This window comes from Desmodus rotundus, chromosome 3 (assembly GCF_022682495.2).
Source record: "Desmodus rotundus isolate HL8 chromosome 3, HLdesRot8A.1, whole genome shotgun sequence".
NCBI classification, from domain to species: Eukaryota; Metazoa; Chordata; class Mammalia; order Chiroptera; family Phyllostomidae; genus Desmodus; species Desmodus rotundus.
Window position 1 is genome coordinate 149,189,673 of NC_071389.1, and position 15,509 is coordinate 149,205,181.

At 36.5% G+C, this 15,509-nt stretch overlaps 1 protein-coding gene and 1 pseudogene across 3 annotated transcripts; one reads left to right on the forward strand and one right to left on the reverse strand.

Moving 5' to 3' along the window:
* The first annotated feature begins 244 nt into the window (after positions 1 to 244).
* OR6C70 (olfactory receptor family 6 subfamily C member 70) lies at positions 245 to 9,420 on the forward strand. Of its 3 annotated transcripts, none has more exons than XR_006653454.1 (2): positions 245 to 653; positions 4,679 to 4,825. XR_006653454.1 is itself a non-coding variant. In XM_024576300.3 (2 exons), exon 2 carries the CDS (start codon positions 7,066 to 7,068, stop codon positions 8,002 to 8,004), a length of 939 nt encoding a protein of 312 aa, XP_024432068.2. In that variant the 5' UTR covers positions 256 to 653; positions 7,044 to 7,065; the 3' UTR covers positions 8,005 to 9,420. The 3 variants fall into 3 exon arrangements, 2 of the variants coding, with proteins under 2 accessions (XP_024432068.2, XP_045040725.2); XM_024576300.3 differs by lacking the exon at positions 4,679 to 4,825 and adding an exon at positions 7,044 to 9,420 and having other exon boundaries at positions 256 to 653; XM_045184790.2 differs by lacking the exons at positions 245 to 653; positions 4,679 to 4,825 and adding exons at positions 6,008 to 6,095; positions 7,044 to 9,420.
* LOC112319017 (gamma-soluble NSF attachment protein pseudogene) lies at positions 5,260 to 6,262 on the reverse strand (annotated as a pseudogene).
* Positions 9,421 to 15,509: the final 6,089 nt, after the last annotated feature.

Consider the following 15,509-nt stretch of genomic DNA (forward strand, 5'->3'; position numbering starts at 1 on the left):
TCTTTATTTTAACTTTATTTTTATTGTTTATACTATTAAAGATGTCCCCATTCCTCCCCTCCTTTGTCCACCTCCACCCAGCCCCCGCCCCTACTTCCCTCAGGCCACAACCACACTGTTGTCTCTGCCATGAGTTATATATATATATATGTTCTTGGGTCATCCCTTCATCTTGTTGGTTTCAAATTATTTAAAAGGAGTGAATGATTCTCTATAAGAAATCTAAGGGGACAGCGTCTCTAAGGAGAAATAGGAAAGATGAAAAAATATTGAATCATGCCTACACCAGTTGGCCACATTTCAAGCTAATCAACCCAGCTAGGATAATCTTTAGGAATGTTTCCAAAGTGGGATTAGTTGGACACACCTAAGTTATTTTGGTATTAAAAGAGAGAGTTTATCAGAAATCTTTGCTACCCAAGGCATAGATACTACCGTATGTTCAGATATACTTGATAGAAAAATTGCATTATTAAAATAGTCACACTTTAGGCCTGTGATTTTAATTAACTTGAGAAATGTTTTACATTAATTTCCCTACCTAAAAAATTAAATATTGATTTCCAATAAGTATGTTTGACTTTCATTATAGTCGATCCTTCCTCATGTAATCTAGAGAAAAAGAAGAAAGATACCAACATATACTGCCAATGGTAAGTAAAATAGTGGTGTTACTTTTCTTTCAAAAATTTAAGAATAATTACAAATACTGCCTAAATTACATACAAATAAACAACAGTGAATTAAAGGTGATAATTTATTAGTGCTCTTTGAATAAAACATTAATTATTTCTCATTTGCTATTTTATATATCAGTCAGTGCAAGAGCATGTATTTTAATATATGCACTTGTACCTGCCTTTCTAATACATTAGTGTTTAAACCAGACACCACAATGTAGAATGGTGGAGAGAATGGTGATTATTTTACTGCTATTTATAAAAACAGCCTGAACAACCTTAGAAAGTGATAAAAAAAAAAACAACAAGATTGGAGGACATTTTTTTCTGGAGAAGTGCCTTTACATGTTTTGCTACATTTTTAAAAGTAGAAAAAAATAGCTCTTTTGGAAGTGCTAATTTTAATCAACACTTTGAGCAATGACAACTTATCACTCATAATTATTGATTGCCAAATCTGCACTGGTTGCAGAACACATATCTGCTTTGTGGTTTAAAATTACTCTGACACCAATATTGAACTTACAGGAAATGTTCAATGTGTTTAGTATAAAAAGTGGAAATTAGAATAAGGACATATTAAAAATTAACAAGGCCAAATGAAGATAAGATCAAGGAAGAAAGATTTAGATTCATCAAGGTTCTATAAAACCTATCATTTCCATCAAAAGACTGGAGGTAATTCACTGGAAAATTAAGATTTTAATTTTCCTTATTTAATCTTATTTAGTCTTTAACCTTGTTCAGTCTTTCCTTTCATTTAATCTTGAATTAAGATTTAAGATTTCACTCTTAAAGTATGCCATGTCACGTAGTTTATGTGTAATATGGATATTGAATTGTTTTTTGTAAAAGGTAAATTTTCCATTATATATTCTAAACATTTCTTTTCTCTTTAGAAATTTATTTAGTCTGTTCACATTACTGGACTCTCTTATTTTTATAATAGTTTCAGGTCAATTGACCCAATCAGATCAATACAAAGTGAATCTACTTTTTTTTAGCAATCAAGTATTTAAATTAATTTTATAATTTAGAATTTCCCTTTCTAATCTTGTTTAATTGGTTAGAGATTTTAGGATATTGCTGAATAATAGGGATCATCAGCATCTTTGTGTAGGTCTGATTCCAATAAAAAAAATCTGCTGGAATTCAGTAATTATTAATGTCTACTCACATAGTCCTCCTATTCTCAGAAACATTGGTATTGCTTTAATTAAAGAATCTATATCTGATATTGAAGTATGAAGTGACATCCTCTAGAAGATTGCTACACACTTATGGTTTTTCTATGTACTGATCTCTTCACTAATTATTAAGCAGTTAGTAGACATTAATGTATTCTGTGCATACAATTGAGGTCAAAATGATTTTATCTCTTTTTTATCGATGAAAGTTTAAAACGAGGACATTAATTTTCTCAAGACCATATAACTAGTAATGTGACAGAGTAAAATTTGCAAAAAGATCTCTCTTTGATTTTAAACTCTGAATTTAGCCATATTACATTGTTTCTTATGTTTTTATTTTTATTTTCATGATACTTAACTTTAAAAAAGTCATTCTTAAACAATGAAAGGTGAGTCTAAACTTTTAATCTTAAAAGTGGATTGTCATTTGTCTCATTAGCCAAAAATATGTTTTTGTTTCTGAGATACATAACTAGATTTTGTGTGGATTAGCAGTTTTAAATCCAGTTGCTAATTCCTAACCCACAATGGGGACATTTTGGCTCTGTTATTCACTTTATTTTCATTATTGGCCATCCAAGATTCTGAAAACCTTAATTACAAACATAAAGTACTAGCAGAAAGTAGTTGGTTTATCCAAATCATCACACACTTTCTTTGCCAGTACTTCCTTGGATTAATAGTCACTGACTAGTTAAATGAGTAATATTCATTTAACTGGGGCCCTGAGGACACAGGCAGTGTGTCAAGAAAACTGACTCTTCACTGGCACAGGGCTGCACCTGGAAAACAGGTTTAGGTTCAGGATACCTATAAATGGGTAGAGATTGTGAAGAGATGTAATGCATTTTCTGTATTTTTTATTTTATTTATTTGTTTTTGAACCTCAATATTTTTTTAATGTAAGAATGAGATAGACTTAAGATTTTGACTTAATGTCATAATTCTAAATCAGTTACTCAGTTATACATTTCAAGTTGCAGTTGTAAGATTATCAGTCTAATAGACCAATTTCTCTTAAATATGTACACACTTTTTATTTTAATAGTATACACATACATTTGTTTTAATAATAATTTCAAGTGTGCTGAAAAGTTGCAAAAGTTACATTTTGTTTCATTGGCTTTATCATTCTCTCCTTTATGGTGTGTGTGTGTGTGTGTCTGGTTTTTTACCTGAGTTACTTTTGAGGGTAAGTTACAGACGTTATAAACCCTTTTCCTAAGTACTTCAGTGAGTATTTCCTAAGAACAAGGACATAATCTTTTTTTTTATAGTTTCAGATTTTGTTTTCATAATTATCTTCCCATAGAAGCAATAATCTGCATTTCTGTAACAACACATTTAATACTCTACTCATCAAAGAGCTGGAAAAAGTAGGAATAAAGCACAAATAGCATACTCTGCATATATACAAATAAACTCAATACATTAAATACATTTTGTAGGCTGACTGGACTTGCAGTATAACAGAACTCTGAGTATTAGATTCTGAGCATGTTCATGCAGACCTCCACTTTGTTGAAAGTAAGGACAATGTTTCCTTTTCTAAACACAGCTTCTCTGCTCTGACTATTCTCTGAAAGTAAAGACTTATATAAATGGAAAAATTAAATGCATAAATGTGGAACCAATGCTTTTTACTGGACACCATATAGAATAACCCTGACATAAACAAGTCTGTCTATTCGTTCTTAAATGTGAGCAGGGAGGGTGGCAAGAGGGTGCACTTGTACATGACTTTCATGTTGTTTAAGGCTCACTTGCATCGCTGCTGCAGAAGGCACTGAATCATTCCTCATTTTTGTTTAATATGTGAGAAAAGAGTGAAAGTAAAAAAGAATTCCAAGGCTGCTAGGGATAATATAGTCTATAAACAAGTGGTGTAAAATATCTTGTAAGTGCTGCTGTGTCTGTTTAACCACATTATTAATTAGCTCAAATGAACATCAATATAAGACTCTGGAAGTTTCTCCCTGGATCTAAAGGGTACAACTTTGAAATATTAATATGTCGTTAAATACAACTGCCTAAATACAGTTTTAGTAAGATTGTTCTAAGTTAATCTCCAAACAATTATTGAAAATTAGCTGCTATGTGCTAAATTATGCAAGCAATTTAAGGAATCAAAACATCAAATTTATTAGTGTTTTGAATCAGTCCTCCTAGAAAAATTTTTATCCTAACATCCACCCACCCCAAGGACACAAATGAGGATGTTATACTGTCTAAACTCTCCAACAAAACCATCTGTGACTAAAACCACTTCTGATAATCCACCTTAGTGTTTTCGGGAAGTCTGGCAAAACTAAGCACACTGAACTTGCAACAGTAGCTCTCTATGAGGAGAGGGACAGGGCGCACACAGGAAACCCCTTTAGGCTGCATCTGCCTGCAGAATGCACACTGCTGGTGTTTGGAGCCTCTTTCAAATTAACAGATTAGGAGATTCATCTACGCCACATAGGGTGAAAAAGGAATGCTTCAGAATAACTTTTTAGGTAATTCCTACAAAGAATCAAGATATTGGCAGCATAGTGCTCTAAATGTAAGTACTTCAAAAACAATCTTCTCATTTTGGCTGAAATTTGGTGGTATACAGCATTTCCCATGTCCTGTTACTGGCCTGTTATGACTCTGAATAAAATTATTTTGGAAGAAAAAAATGTATATATAAATTGATGGAAGCATTACCTTTCTGTTAGAGTGTATAAAAAGGTCCCTGTTAGTTCCTATTTAGTGAAGAACCATGTGGGTTTGGAGAAAGTCACTATGTTGTTTGTTTTGTTTTGTTTTTGGTGTGAAAAGTATCCATATTTCATAAAGACGTTGTATCTTCGAAGAACTGAAGACATTTACAGAATCACTTCCATATGCTACCTTCGGAACTTTCAAACTTCAGATGCATCTTTTATTGGACTAAATAATATTGTAAAGATTAAAATAGCTTCCTATCCAAATCTTGCCTCTGAAAAGATTTAATTAAATAATTTAAATGTAGCTAATATACAGGGAATACATTTCCTTTTCAAAACCTACAAAACAAACATTTAAAATATTATTTTGTTAACTAATAAGCCTTTAATTTTAGCAGCAAATATCACATGATATGCAAGGAAAATTCTCTAACAAAAGGATTATAGGAAAAAGAATATGCCTTTGTCCCTTTTGTTTAGAACATAATTTGTCTGGAATTTAGCTTGCAAACTTTAAAATCAACTGCATTAAAAGGTGACGGTACTTTTTCTGTTAATTCCTTCTGATATCTTTAGAAAGAAAAAAAATGACTCACAAGTAGTGGATACAGTGGGTGATTTGGGGAAATGATAAGTAAAAAATTAGTCTTTCTTAGCATTCAAAGCCATGACTGCAGAGAAGTCTGGATGCCCTTAGATAAGTTCCAAGTCCATGAATGGCACCTCAGGATTTTCCTTTTTCTTTCTGTAAAGTTTAGCATAGCCCTCCTGCAATTCATCTTCCACTTCCTCTACAGAGGTGGCAGTGGTGCCTTCAGGCTTGGCCTGTGGTGTTGTTGCTGCTGCTTTCTCCTTGATTCCCGCTCCTGGAACCACCAAACTCTGTCCCGCCTTAGCGTAAGCATTGTCCATGTATTTGAAAAGGGGCGAGTTGCAGACCTTTGACAACTGATCTTGGTCTTGTTGGTCATATCCTTCAAGAAGCTGCTCCAGCGCAGCACAATCTTCACTGCCATGAAACCCCGGAATGCTGTAGCTCTCCCCGACACATCTTTCTGCAGCCACGGAGTTATTTCTGTGGAGATGAACTAAGACTTGAGTGATTGTTTTCTTATAACTAGTTGGATAATTCTCAATTTCCTTATAAATATATATTTTTTCTTTCTTAATAGAGAATGCTGCCTCATCAAACCTGTGTCCTTGTACTAGGAGTCTGGAAGTTTTTCCTAGTAATTCAACTGCCTGGTGTAAACATTCCTCATTTTTAAACCCATTAGCTGTCTTCTGATATAACTGTTACAGCCTTTGCTGGATCTACATTTTCTATAAGCTTTCCAGCTCGCTCCAATACTACAGCTGCTGTGTCGGGGGTGACGTTTTCTCTATACCTCATGCTGGCTTTCTTAATCAGCTGAACAGCCCCTGGTAGTTTCTGCATCTTCTTCAACATCATGCCTGCTCGCTCATAAGCCTTGGCAGCCTGTGAAAGAGTCCTGTTGTTCTCCTGGGCAACAGCTTCTCTCAGACAGGTATCTTTTGCTTGCTCAAACTGTTTGGCATTTTTAAAAGCTACGGCTGCTTTTCCAAATTCAGAAGCAGCACTGTCATAATCTAGCTTCCACTTTAAAAAACCAGTTTTCAGGTATTTCTCAGCTTTGGCGTGGTACTGCAGCTCATTTATCTTCCGAGCCACCATCTCCACTGTCCCGGACCTAGAAAGCAGGATACAATCTTATAGTATAACTACAATACTATTCAAATCAGGAAATTTAACATTAATATAATGCTATACCCCCTTGATGACCCACATTCAAATTTATGTAATTTTTTATTTTTATGGTGTCAGTTGCATATGCACAATGTTGAAGTCCTGAATAAATTATTATTTTTTGTATGTCCATATATGTCTTATATTCAGTTTTAATTTTTCTTAGATTCAGTTAGTAGTTATTTTGTTGTGATATTACAGTCTTATGTCTTTTTCTTGGTCATTTCCTATGAATTTATTAGTAGTTCATAGAGAAGTTGTAAGAGACTACAATGAGCATTAAGAAAATGTCACTTCAATATGAAATCAAAAGTTTTAGAATTTATCCATAGATCTGAATTCATTATATACTGGTATAATTTTATTTTGATGAAGTTAATGAGAAATGAATGGATTATTTTTTAATTCCAAATCAAGATTTTATCTACTTTATATTACAAATTAAAACATTTTAAATTACTTACAAATGACTAAGAATTTGTAAGTAAGGGGGGGAAAGCCAATTATTATGGGTTTTGCTGGTTGAGTTGATTTCAATAGTGCTTTTAAAAATAGTTTTTGTTGCACAGTTCTTGATCACATCTTCAGCATCACAGAGCATTACCTCATAAATGGATATATGTTTGTGAATATGAATCAATTTATGTATCATTTACTGGATATAAAACTACTCATGTAGTTTCTTATTTTTGTATCTTTTTATTTCTAGAATTTAAAATCTCAAAAGAGAAATGAAGAACCATACAAAACAGAGACAGTTTATCCTTCTGGGACTGACAGATAATCCTCAGTTACAGATTGCAATTTTTTTATTTCTATTTCTGAATTACCTGTTGAGCATGATAGGAAACTTAACCATTATTGCCCTCTCTCTAATGGATCCCCATCTCAAGACCCCAATGTATTTCTTCCTCCAAAATTTCTCTTTTCTGGAAATATCATTCACAAGTGCTTGCATCCCCAGATTCCTAAACACCATTGTAACCAAGGAAAAGACCATTTCTTATAATGGTTGCATATCTCAGTTATTTTTTTACTTTTTCTTGGGGGCTACAGAGTTTTTCCTTTTGGCGGCTATGTCCTTTGACCGCTATGTTGCCATCTGCAAACCTTTGCATTACACCTCCATCATGAGCAGCAGAGTTTGTCATCAGCTTGTACTCAGCTCTTGGGCAATTGGACTCTTGGTGATTTTCCCACTATTGAGTTTGATTCTTAACCTGGATTTCTGTGCTTCAAATATCATCGACCATTTCATTTGTGACATTTCTCCTGTCCTGCAACTTTCTTGCTCAGACACACATTTACTAGAACTGATTACTTTTTTCTTAGCTGTGATAACCCTCCTTGTCACATTGTTAGTAGTAATCCTTTCTTACTCTTACATCATCGGGACAATCCTAAAATTCCCTTCAGCTCAGCAAAAGAAAAAAGCCTTTTCTACCTGCTCTTCTCACATGATTGTTATAACCATCACTTATGGAAGTTGTATATTCATCTACATAAATCCATCAGCAAATCAAAGAATCACTTTAAGCAAAGGAGTAGCTGTGCTCAATACTTCAATTGCTCCTTTGTTGAATCCATTCATTTATACTCTAAGGAATCAGCAAGTTAAACAAGCCTTCAAAAATGTGTTTAGAAAGACATTTTATGCTTTAGACAAATAATACTATTTATTGATTAACATAAAAAATAATTAACATAAAAACATAAAAGGAACATGGAACAAAACCTATTTTGACTTTTCTAGTTTAAGAATCAATCTCTAATATTTAATTAGGTGGATCAGTTTGCTAAAGCTTAGAAACTCTTTCACTTTATGAACTTAACTTTCTGTTCTTCGAAGTGAAACCGTACTATGTATAGACATAAGAAAGGATGCTCAGCATCACTAGCCATCAGAGAGATGCAAGTTAAAACCACAGTGAGAGACCACTTCACAATGGTCAGAATGGACATCATAAACAAATCAACAACAAACATTGGAGAGGATGTGGAGAAAAGGGAACCCTAGTGCACTGTTGGTGGGAATGCAGACTGGTGCAGGCACTGTGGAAAACAGTATGGAATTTCCTCAGAAAACTAAAAACGGAACTGCCTTTTGCCCCAGCAATACCACTGCTGGGATTATACCCTAAGAATCCTGAAACACCAATTCAAAAGAACCTGTGTACCCCAATGTTCATAGCAGCACAATTTAAAATAGCCAAGTGTTGGAACTGATAGGGGACTCAAGAATGGGAAAATTTTAGTTTGAAGTAGATAGTTAATAAGCCTAGTAGGTAATGCATATGTTCAAGCTATTGTTTCAGGAACTGCAGGTATGGCCCACCCTGGCTCCAGGGAGAAACAGAGGACCTCCTGGGGAGCAGCTGAAGACCACCACCTGGGGAACAGCTGGAGACATCCGAGCCTTTGCCTTCCAGGTAGAGACAGACTACCACCAGGGACGGCTAACAGGCTAATTGAGCAGGGCGAGAATTCAGCAGTTTTTAATCTAATTTTCCCTGAATTTCAAAACCCCACATCACACTTTGTTCTCTGTTATAAAAAGGCTGCCTTGAAAGGAAATGTAAGCTGGTCTGTCAGGGTACAAACCTTCCATCTTCTCAGATTGCTGCCCACATGGATAAAGCACCCATAAACATTCAATTCCTGTCTCTGCTTATTGGGTCTGGTAGGTGACAGGCAGCAAGAGAGCTGACTTTTCTGGTTTCAGAAACAGCCTAAGTGTCCATCAGTAAATGAGTGGATCAAAAAACTGTGGTATATTTACACAATGGTATACTACCCAGAATGAAAGAAGGATTTCTTAGCCTTTGAGACAGCATGGATGGAACTTGAGAACATTATGCTAAGTGAAATAAGCCAGGTGGTGAAAGACAAATAGCATATGACCTTATTTATAAGTGGAACCTAATCAACAAAACAAACAAGTGACCAAAATAGAACCAGAGACATCGAAATAAAGAACAAACTGACAGTGACCAGAGGGGAGGGGGAAGGGGGATAACAGGGAAAGAAGGGGAAGGGTCAAGGAACATGCATAAAGAACCCATGGACATGGACAACAGGAGGGAGGATTGTATGTGGAAGGTGGGGGTAGATAGGGCAGGGGAGAGTAATGGGGGAAAAATGGGGATGACTGTAACTGAACAACAATAAAAAAATTAAGAAAAAGAAATATGAAAGTGCAAAATTTATTTTCTCTAAAAGTATGTTAGAAAAAAATGAAAGAAGGGTTTTAATTGTATTATGGACTATAAATTCACAGAGAGCTGTAATTGATAATTTATCTAAATATGCCATGTTTTATTGAAAAGCCATGTTTTTTGAAATCCTTAGATGAAGTAATTTTGTCATTATTAAATATGCTTAAAATGCTTCAAGAGACCTTACACTTCAAAAGAATAATTTAGAGAATTATTTTGTAATCTTTTAAAAAATTTAATCTTTATTGTAACTTTCCCTATTACCTACCATTTGAACTCTTTTTACACTCCTTCCCCCAGCAATCACCACACTGTGGTCCATGTCATGAGTCCTTTTTCTTTTTTGCTCAATCCCTCCCAACCTCTTCCCTGCCATCACACTAGCCGTCATCTTGCTCTCCATCTATGAATCTGTCCCCATTTTCCTTGTTAGTTTGGTTTGCTCATTAGATTCCACATATGAGTGAAATCATACTTTTTTTGTCTTTCTCTGACTGGCTTATTTCAATATTAGCATAATGTTCTCCAGGTCTATCCATACTGTCAAAAAGGGTAAAACTTTCTTATTTTTTATAGCTGAGTAGTATTCCATTGTGTAAATGTCCCACAGTTGTTTATCCACTCAGCTACTGATGGTCGCTTCAGCTGCTTCCATATCCTGGTGATTATAAATAACACTGCAATGAACATAGGGATGTTTATGTTCTTTTGAATTAGTGTTTTGGGTTCCTTCAGCAATATTCCCAGAAGTGGGATCACTGTGGCTAAAAGCAGATCCATTTTAAAATTTTTGAGGTATCTCCATACTGCTTTCCACAGTGGCTGCACCAATTTGCATTCCCACCAACAGCGTGAGAGGATTCCCCTTTCTCCACATCCTCACCAGCACTTGTTGTTTGTTGATTTATTGATGATAGGCATTCTGACAGGTGAGAGATGATATCTCTTGTGGTTTTAATTTTTATTTATCTGATGATTAGTGATGTTGAGAATCTTTTTTAAAAGTATTTTTTATTAATTATGCTATTACAGTTTTCCCAATTTTTTCCCTTTATCCCCTCTCCACCCTGCCCCCCCAACCCTCCAGCAATTTCCCCTCTTAGTTCATTTCCATGGGTTGTATGTACAAGTTCTTTGCGTCCTCTGTTTCCTATACCATTTTTTATCTCTCCCCCTCTATTTTATGTCTACTAATTATTCTTCTTCCCTGTACCTTTTCCCACTATCCCTACCTTCCCCCTCCCCAGTGAAATCCCTCCATGTGATGTCCATTTCTCTAATTCTATTCCTGTTCCTGTTGTTTGCTTAGTTTTTGTTTTCATTGTTTTTCTTTTCTTTTAGGTTCATTTGTTGATAGTTGTGAGTTTGTTGTCATTTTACTGTTCATATTTTTGATCTTCTTTTTCTTAGATAAGTCCCTTTAATGCATTTCATACAATAATGGTTTGGTGATGATGAACTTCTTTAACGTGACCTTATCTGGGAAGCACTTTATCTGCCCTTCCATTCTAAATGAAAACTTTGCTGGATAAAGTAATCTTGGATGTAGGTCTTTGCCTTTCATGACTTTAAACACTTCTTTCTAGACCCTTCTTGCCTGCAAGGTTTCTTTTGAGAAATCAGCTGATAGACTTATAGGTACTCCTTTGTAGGTAACTCTCTCCTTTCCTCTTGCTTCTTTTAGGATTCTCTCCCTATTTTTAATCCTGGGTAACTTAATGATGATGTACCTTGGTGTGTTCCTCTTTGGGTCCAACTTCTTTGGGGCTCTCTGGGCTTCCTGTACTTCCTGGAAGTCTATTTCCTTCGCCACATTGGGGAAGTTTTCCTTTATTATTTGTTCAAATAAGTTTTCAATTTCTTGCTGTTGTTCTTCTCCTTCTGGCACCCCTATGATTTGGATATTGGAACATTTCAGGTTGTCCCAGAGGTTTGTAAGTCTCTTTTCACTTTTTTGAATTCTTGTTTCTTCATTCTGTTCTAGCTGAATGTTTATTTTTCCCTTTTGTTCCAAATTGTTGCTTTGAGTCCTGGTTTCCTTCCTGCCACTGTTGTTTACTTGAACACTTTGCTTTATTTCATTTTGTGTATCTTTCATTTGTTTTTTCATTTTTTGACCAAGCTCAATCAGATCTGTGAGCATTTTGATTACCAGGGCTTTAAATTCTCTATCAGACAGGTTGGTTATCTCCTCATCACTTAGTTCTCTTTCTGAGTTTTGCTCTCGTCTTTCATTGGGGCCATATTTCTTTGTCTTGGTGCCCCTGATAAGTTGTAAGGGGGTGGGGTCTTAGGTATTCACCTGGGCAAGGCAACCCTCTTTGCTGCAGCACAGTCTGTGGAGAGGAGGGGCCAGAGAGGGAACAATACAGTTCACCTGCTCGTCTCTAGCGCACTTTCCAACAGACTCGTGTGAGACTGGGAGTTTCTCCCACTACAGCAACCATCATAGTCCAGTCCACAGTCAACTCTGAGGCTCAGTTTCACCTTCAGCCAGCCCTGCCCACCTGGTCCACTGCTCACGTTGGTTTTTCTGAGCCGGTCTGGCTAGTGCAGTCTGCTGACTTACCGGTCTGGTTGTTCTGACTTTTTCTTTAATTCCTTGGTTGTCGGAGTTCCATGCAGTTTGATTTTTTGGTGCTTCAGGTTGTTTATTGATTTTAGATTGGTTGTTATCCTACTTTTGGTTGTGTGAGGAAGCAAAGGGTTTCTATATATGCCTCCATCTTGGCCAGAACTCTTGAGAATCTTTTCATACGTCTATTGGCCATCTGTATGTCCTCTTTGGAGACGTATCTATTCGGGTCATTTACCCTTTTGAAAACTGGATTGTTTGTTTTTTGGTGTTCAGTTTTGTAAGTTCTTTATAAACTTTGGATATTAACTCCTTATAAGATCTATAGGTAAATATGTTCTAACATTATGTGGGTTGTCTTTTTATTTTGTTGATTTGTTTTTTTCTTTATTTTTTATTTTTTAAATATATTTATTGATTATGCTATTACAGTTGTCCCATTCCCACCCCCCCCACTCCACTCCATCCTGCCTACCCCCTCCCTCCCACATTCCCCCCCTATAGTTCATGTCCATGGGTCATACTTATAAGTTCTTTGGCTTCTGCATTTCCTATACAATTCTTACCCTCCTCCTGTCTATTTTCCACTTGCCATTTATGCTACTTATTCTCTGTACCTTTCCCCCCACTCTCCCTCTCCTGCTCCCCTATTGATAACCCTCCATGTGATCTCCATCTCTATGGTTCTGTTCCTGTTCTAGTTGTTTGCTTAGTTTGCTTTTGTTTTTGTTTTAGGTGTGGTTGTTAATACCTGTGGGTTTGCTGTCATTTTTACTGTTCCTATTTTTTATCTTCTTTTTCTTAGATAAATCCCTTTAACATTTGATATAAGAAGGGCTTGGTGATGATGAACTCCTTTAACCTGACCTTATCTGAGAAGCACTTTATCTTCCCTTCCATTCTAAATGATAGCTTTGCTGGATAGAGCAATCTTGGATGTAGGTCCTTGCCTTTCATGACTTAGAATACTTCTTTCCAGCCCCTTCTTGCCTGTAAGGTCTCTTTGGAGAAATCAGCTGACAGTCTTATGGGAAGTCCTTTGTAGCTAACTGTGTCCTTTTCTCTTGCTGCTTCTAAGATTCTCTGCTTCTGTATAATCTTGGGGAATGTAATTATGATGTGCCTTGGTGTGTTCCTCCTTGGGTCCAGCTTCTTTGGGACTCCCTGAGCTTCCTGGACTTCCTGGAAGTCTATTTCCTTTGCCAGATTAGGGAAGTTCTCCTTCATTATTTGTTCAAATAAGTTTTCAAATTTTTTTTCTTCCTCTTCCTTCTGGCACCCCTAGAATTTGGATGTTGGAACGTTTCAAGATGTCCTGGAGGTTCCTAAGCCTCTCCTCATTTTTCTGAATTCTTCTTTCTTCATTCTTTTCTGGTTGGATGTTTCTTTCTTCCTTCTGGTCCACACCATTGATTTGAGTTCCAGTTTCCTTTGCATCACTATTGGTTCCCTGTACACTTTCCTTTGTCTCTCTTAGCATAGCCTTCATTTTTTCATCTAGTTTTCGACCAAATTCAGCCAATTCTGTGAGTGTCCTTATTACCAGTGTTTTGAACTGTGCATCTGATAGGTTGGCTATCTGTTTGCTGCTTAGTTGAATTATTTCTGGAGCTTTGAAGTGTTCTGTCATTTGGGCCTTTTTTTTTTTTGTCTTGGTGCGTCTGTTACTTAAAGGGGCGGAGCTTTCGGTGTTCCAGGGGCGGGGTAACGCTGATCTCTGCACTGTATGTGGGGGAGGGGCTGAGAGGGAGCAATGGCACTTGCTCCACTCTCCACCAGGTTTAAGTCACTCCCTCTGCTACCCACAATCAAATTTGGCCCCTCTGGTGCTGGTTCCCAAGTGGGTGGGCTTGTGCACACTCCATGTCCCCGTGGGTCTCTCCAACGACCTCTCCTGTGCGGCTGGGAGTTTCCTCTGCTGCCGCCCCAACCCCCACGGGTGTTTTCAATCAGAGGTTTGAGGCTTTATTTCCCCACGCTGGAGCCCTGGGTTGCATGGTCTGCTTCGCTCCCCGGGGTTCGTCCGGTTTATCTATGCGTGAATGTGGGGTCGCAGGGTGTGCTACCCACCGCTCTTCCTGCCCCGTTCTCTGCCACTCTGAGTCCCGCCCTCTCGGTTTATCTGTGCACGAATGTAGGGCCACAGGGTCTGCTAGTGGTCCGACTGCCTGCCCCATAGGTCCCACACTCCGCCAGTCTCTGTCCCGGCATGGCAACGCAAGTCCTCTCTGACTGGCTCCCATCTCCGCCCCTCCTACCGGTCTGGATGAATGTTTATTTACTTCCTTGCTGTTCGATTTTCTGTCAGTTCTGGTTGTATGAGGAGGTGCAGTGTGTCTACCTACGCCTCCATCTTGGTTTTCTATTTTGTTGATTTCTTTTGCTGTGTAAAAACTTTTTAGTTTGATGTAGTCCCATGTGTTTATTTTTCTTTTGTTTCCCTTGCTTGGGGGGATATATCTGACAAAATATTGCTATAAGCAATTTCCGAGATTTTGCTGCCTATGTTTTCTTTTATGATTTTTATGGTTTTGGGGCTAACATTTAAGTCTTTGATCCATCTTGAGTTTATTCTTGTGTGTGGTGTAAGAAGGTGGTCTGGTTTCATTTTTCTGCCGCCCATATGTGTCCAATTTTTCAACACCATTTATTGAATAAGCTATATTTAGTGCATTGTATGTGCTTGCTTATTCTGTTGAATATTAATTGACTAAAAAGGCATGGGTTTATTTCTGGGCTCTCTATTCTGTTCCATTGATCTGTGTGTCTGTTTTTATGCCAATATCATACTATTTTGATTACTATGGCTTTATAGTATAGTTTCATATTAGGTAGCGTGATTCGTCCAACTTTTTTTTTTTTTTCAGGATCACTGTTTCTATGCAGGGCTTTTGGTGGTTCCATATAAATTTTTGAAATATTTGTTTTAGTTCTGTGAAATACATCATTGAATTCTTCAGAGAAATTGCATTGAATCTACAGACCTTATCAATTATCAACAAAGCAATAAAGCATAATTTCCTTTGAAATGAATCATACATTTCATTGGTGTGATTTTACTTTAGTTTTTATTTGAGTAGATTTTTTAAAATGCTGTAGAAAATAAAATGTGACTTAATACACAAGTAGTTGATTTCTCACATAACTTTTCAAGAATATATAAGCAAGTTTAATCTCTTGGACATGTCAATGAATATATTGAAGAAATCAAAATAGATGATAAATTTTATGTGTGAGGTTCCAATGTTCCTACTTTAAAGGGGACTGAGGTCATTGTGCTATGTACAATATTTCTTATATCTTGTATCTTCTTCAATACATGTGTCTATTTTTCATATTATATGGCTTGATACCTTGTGGACTGACTTTATACAATGGAATACTA

Coding starts and splice junctions, on each gene's coding strand:
- OR6C70 (XM_024576300.3), top strand. CDS start 7,066: ATGAAGAACCATACAAAACAGAGACAGTTTATCCTTCTGGGACTGACA.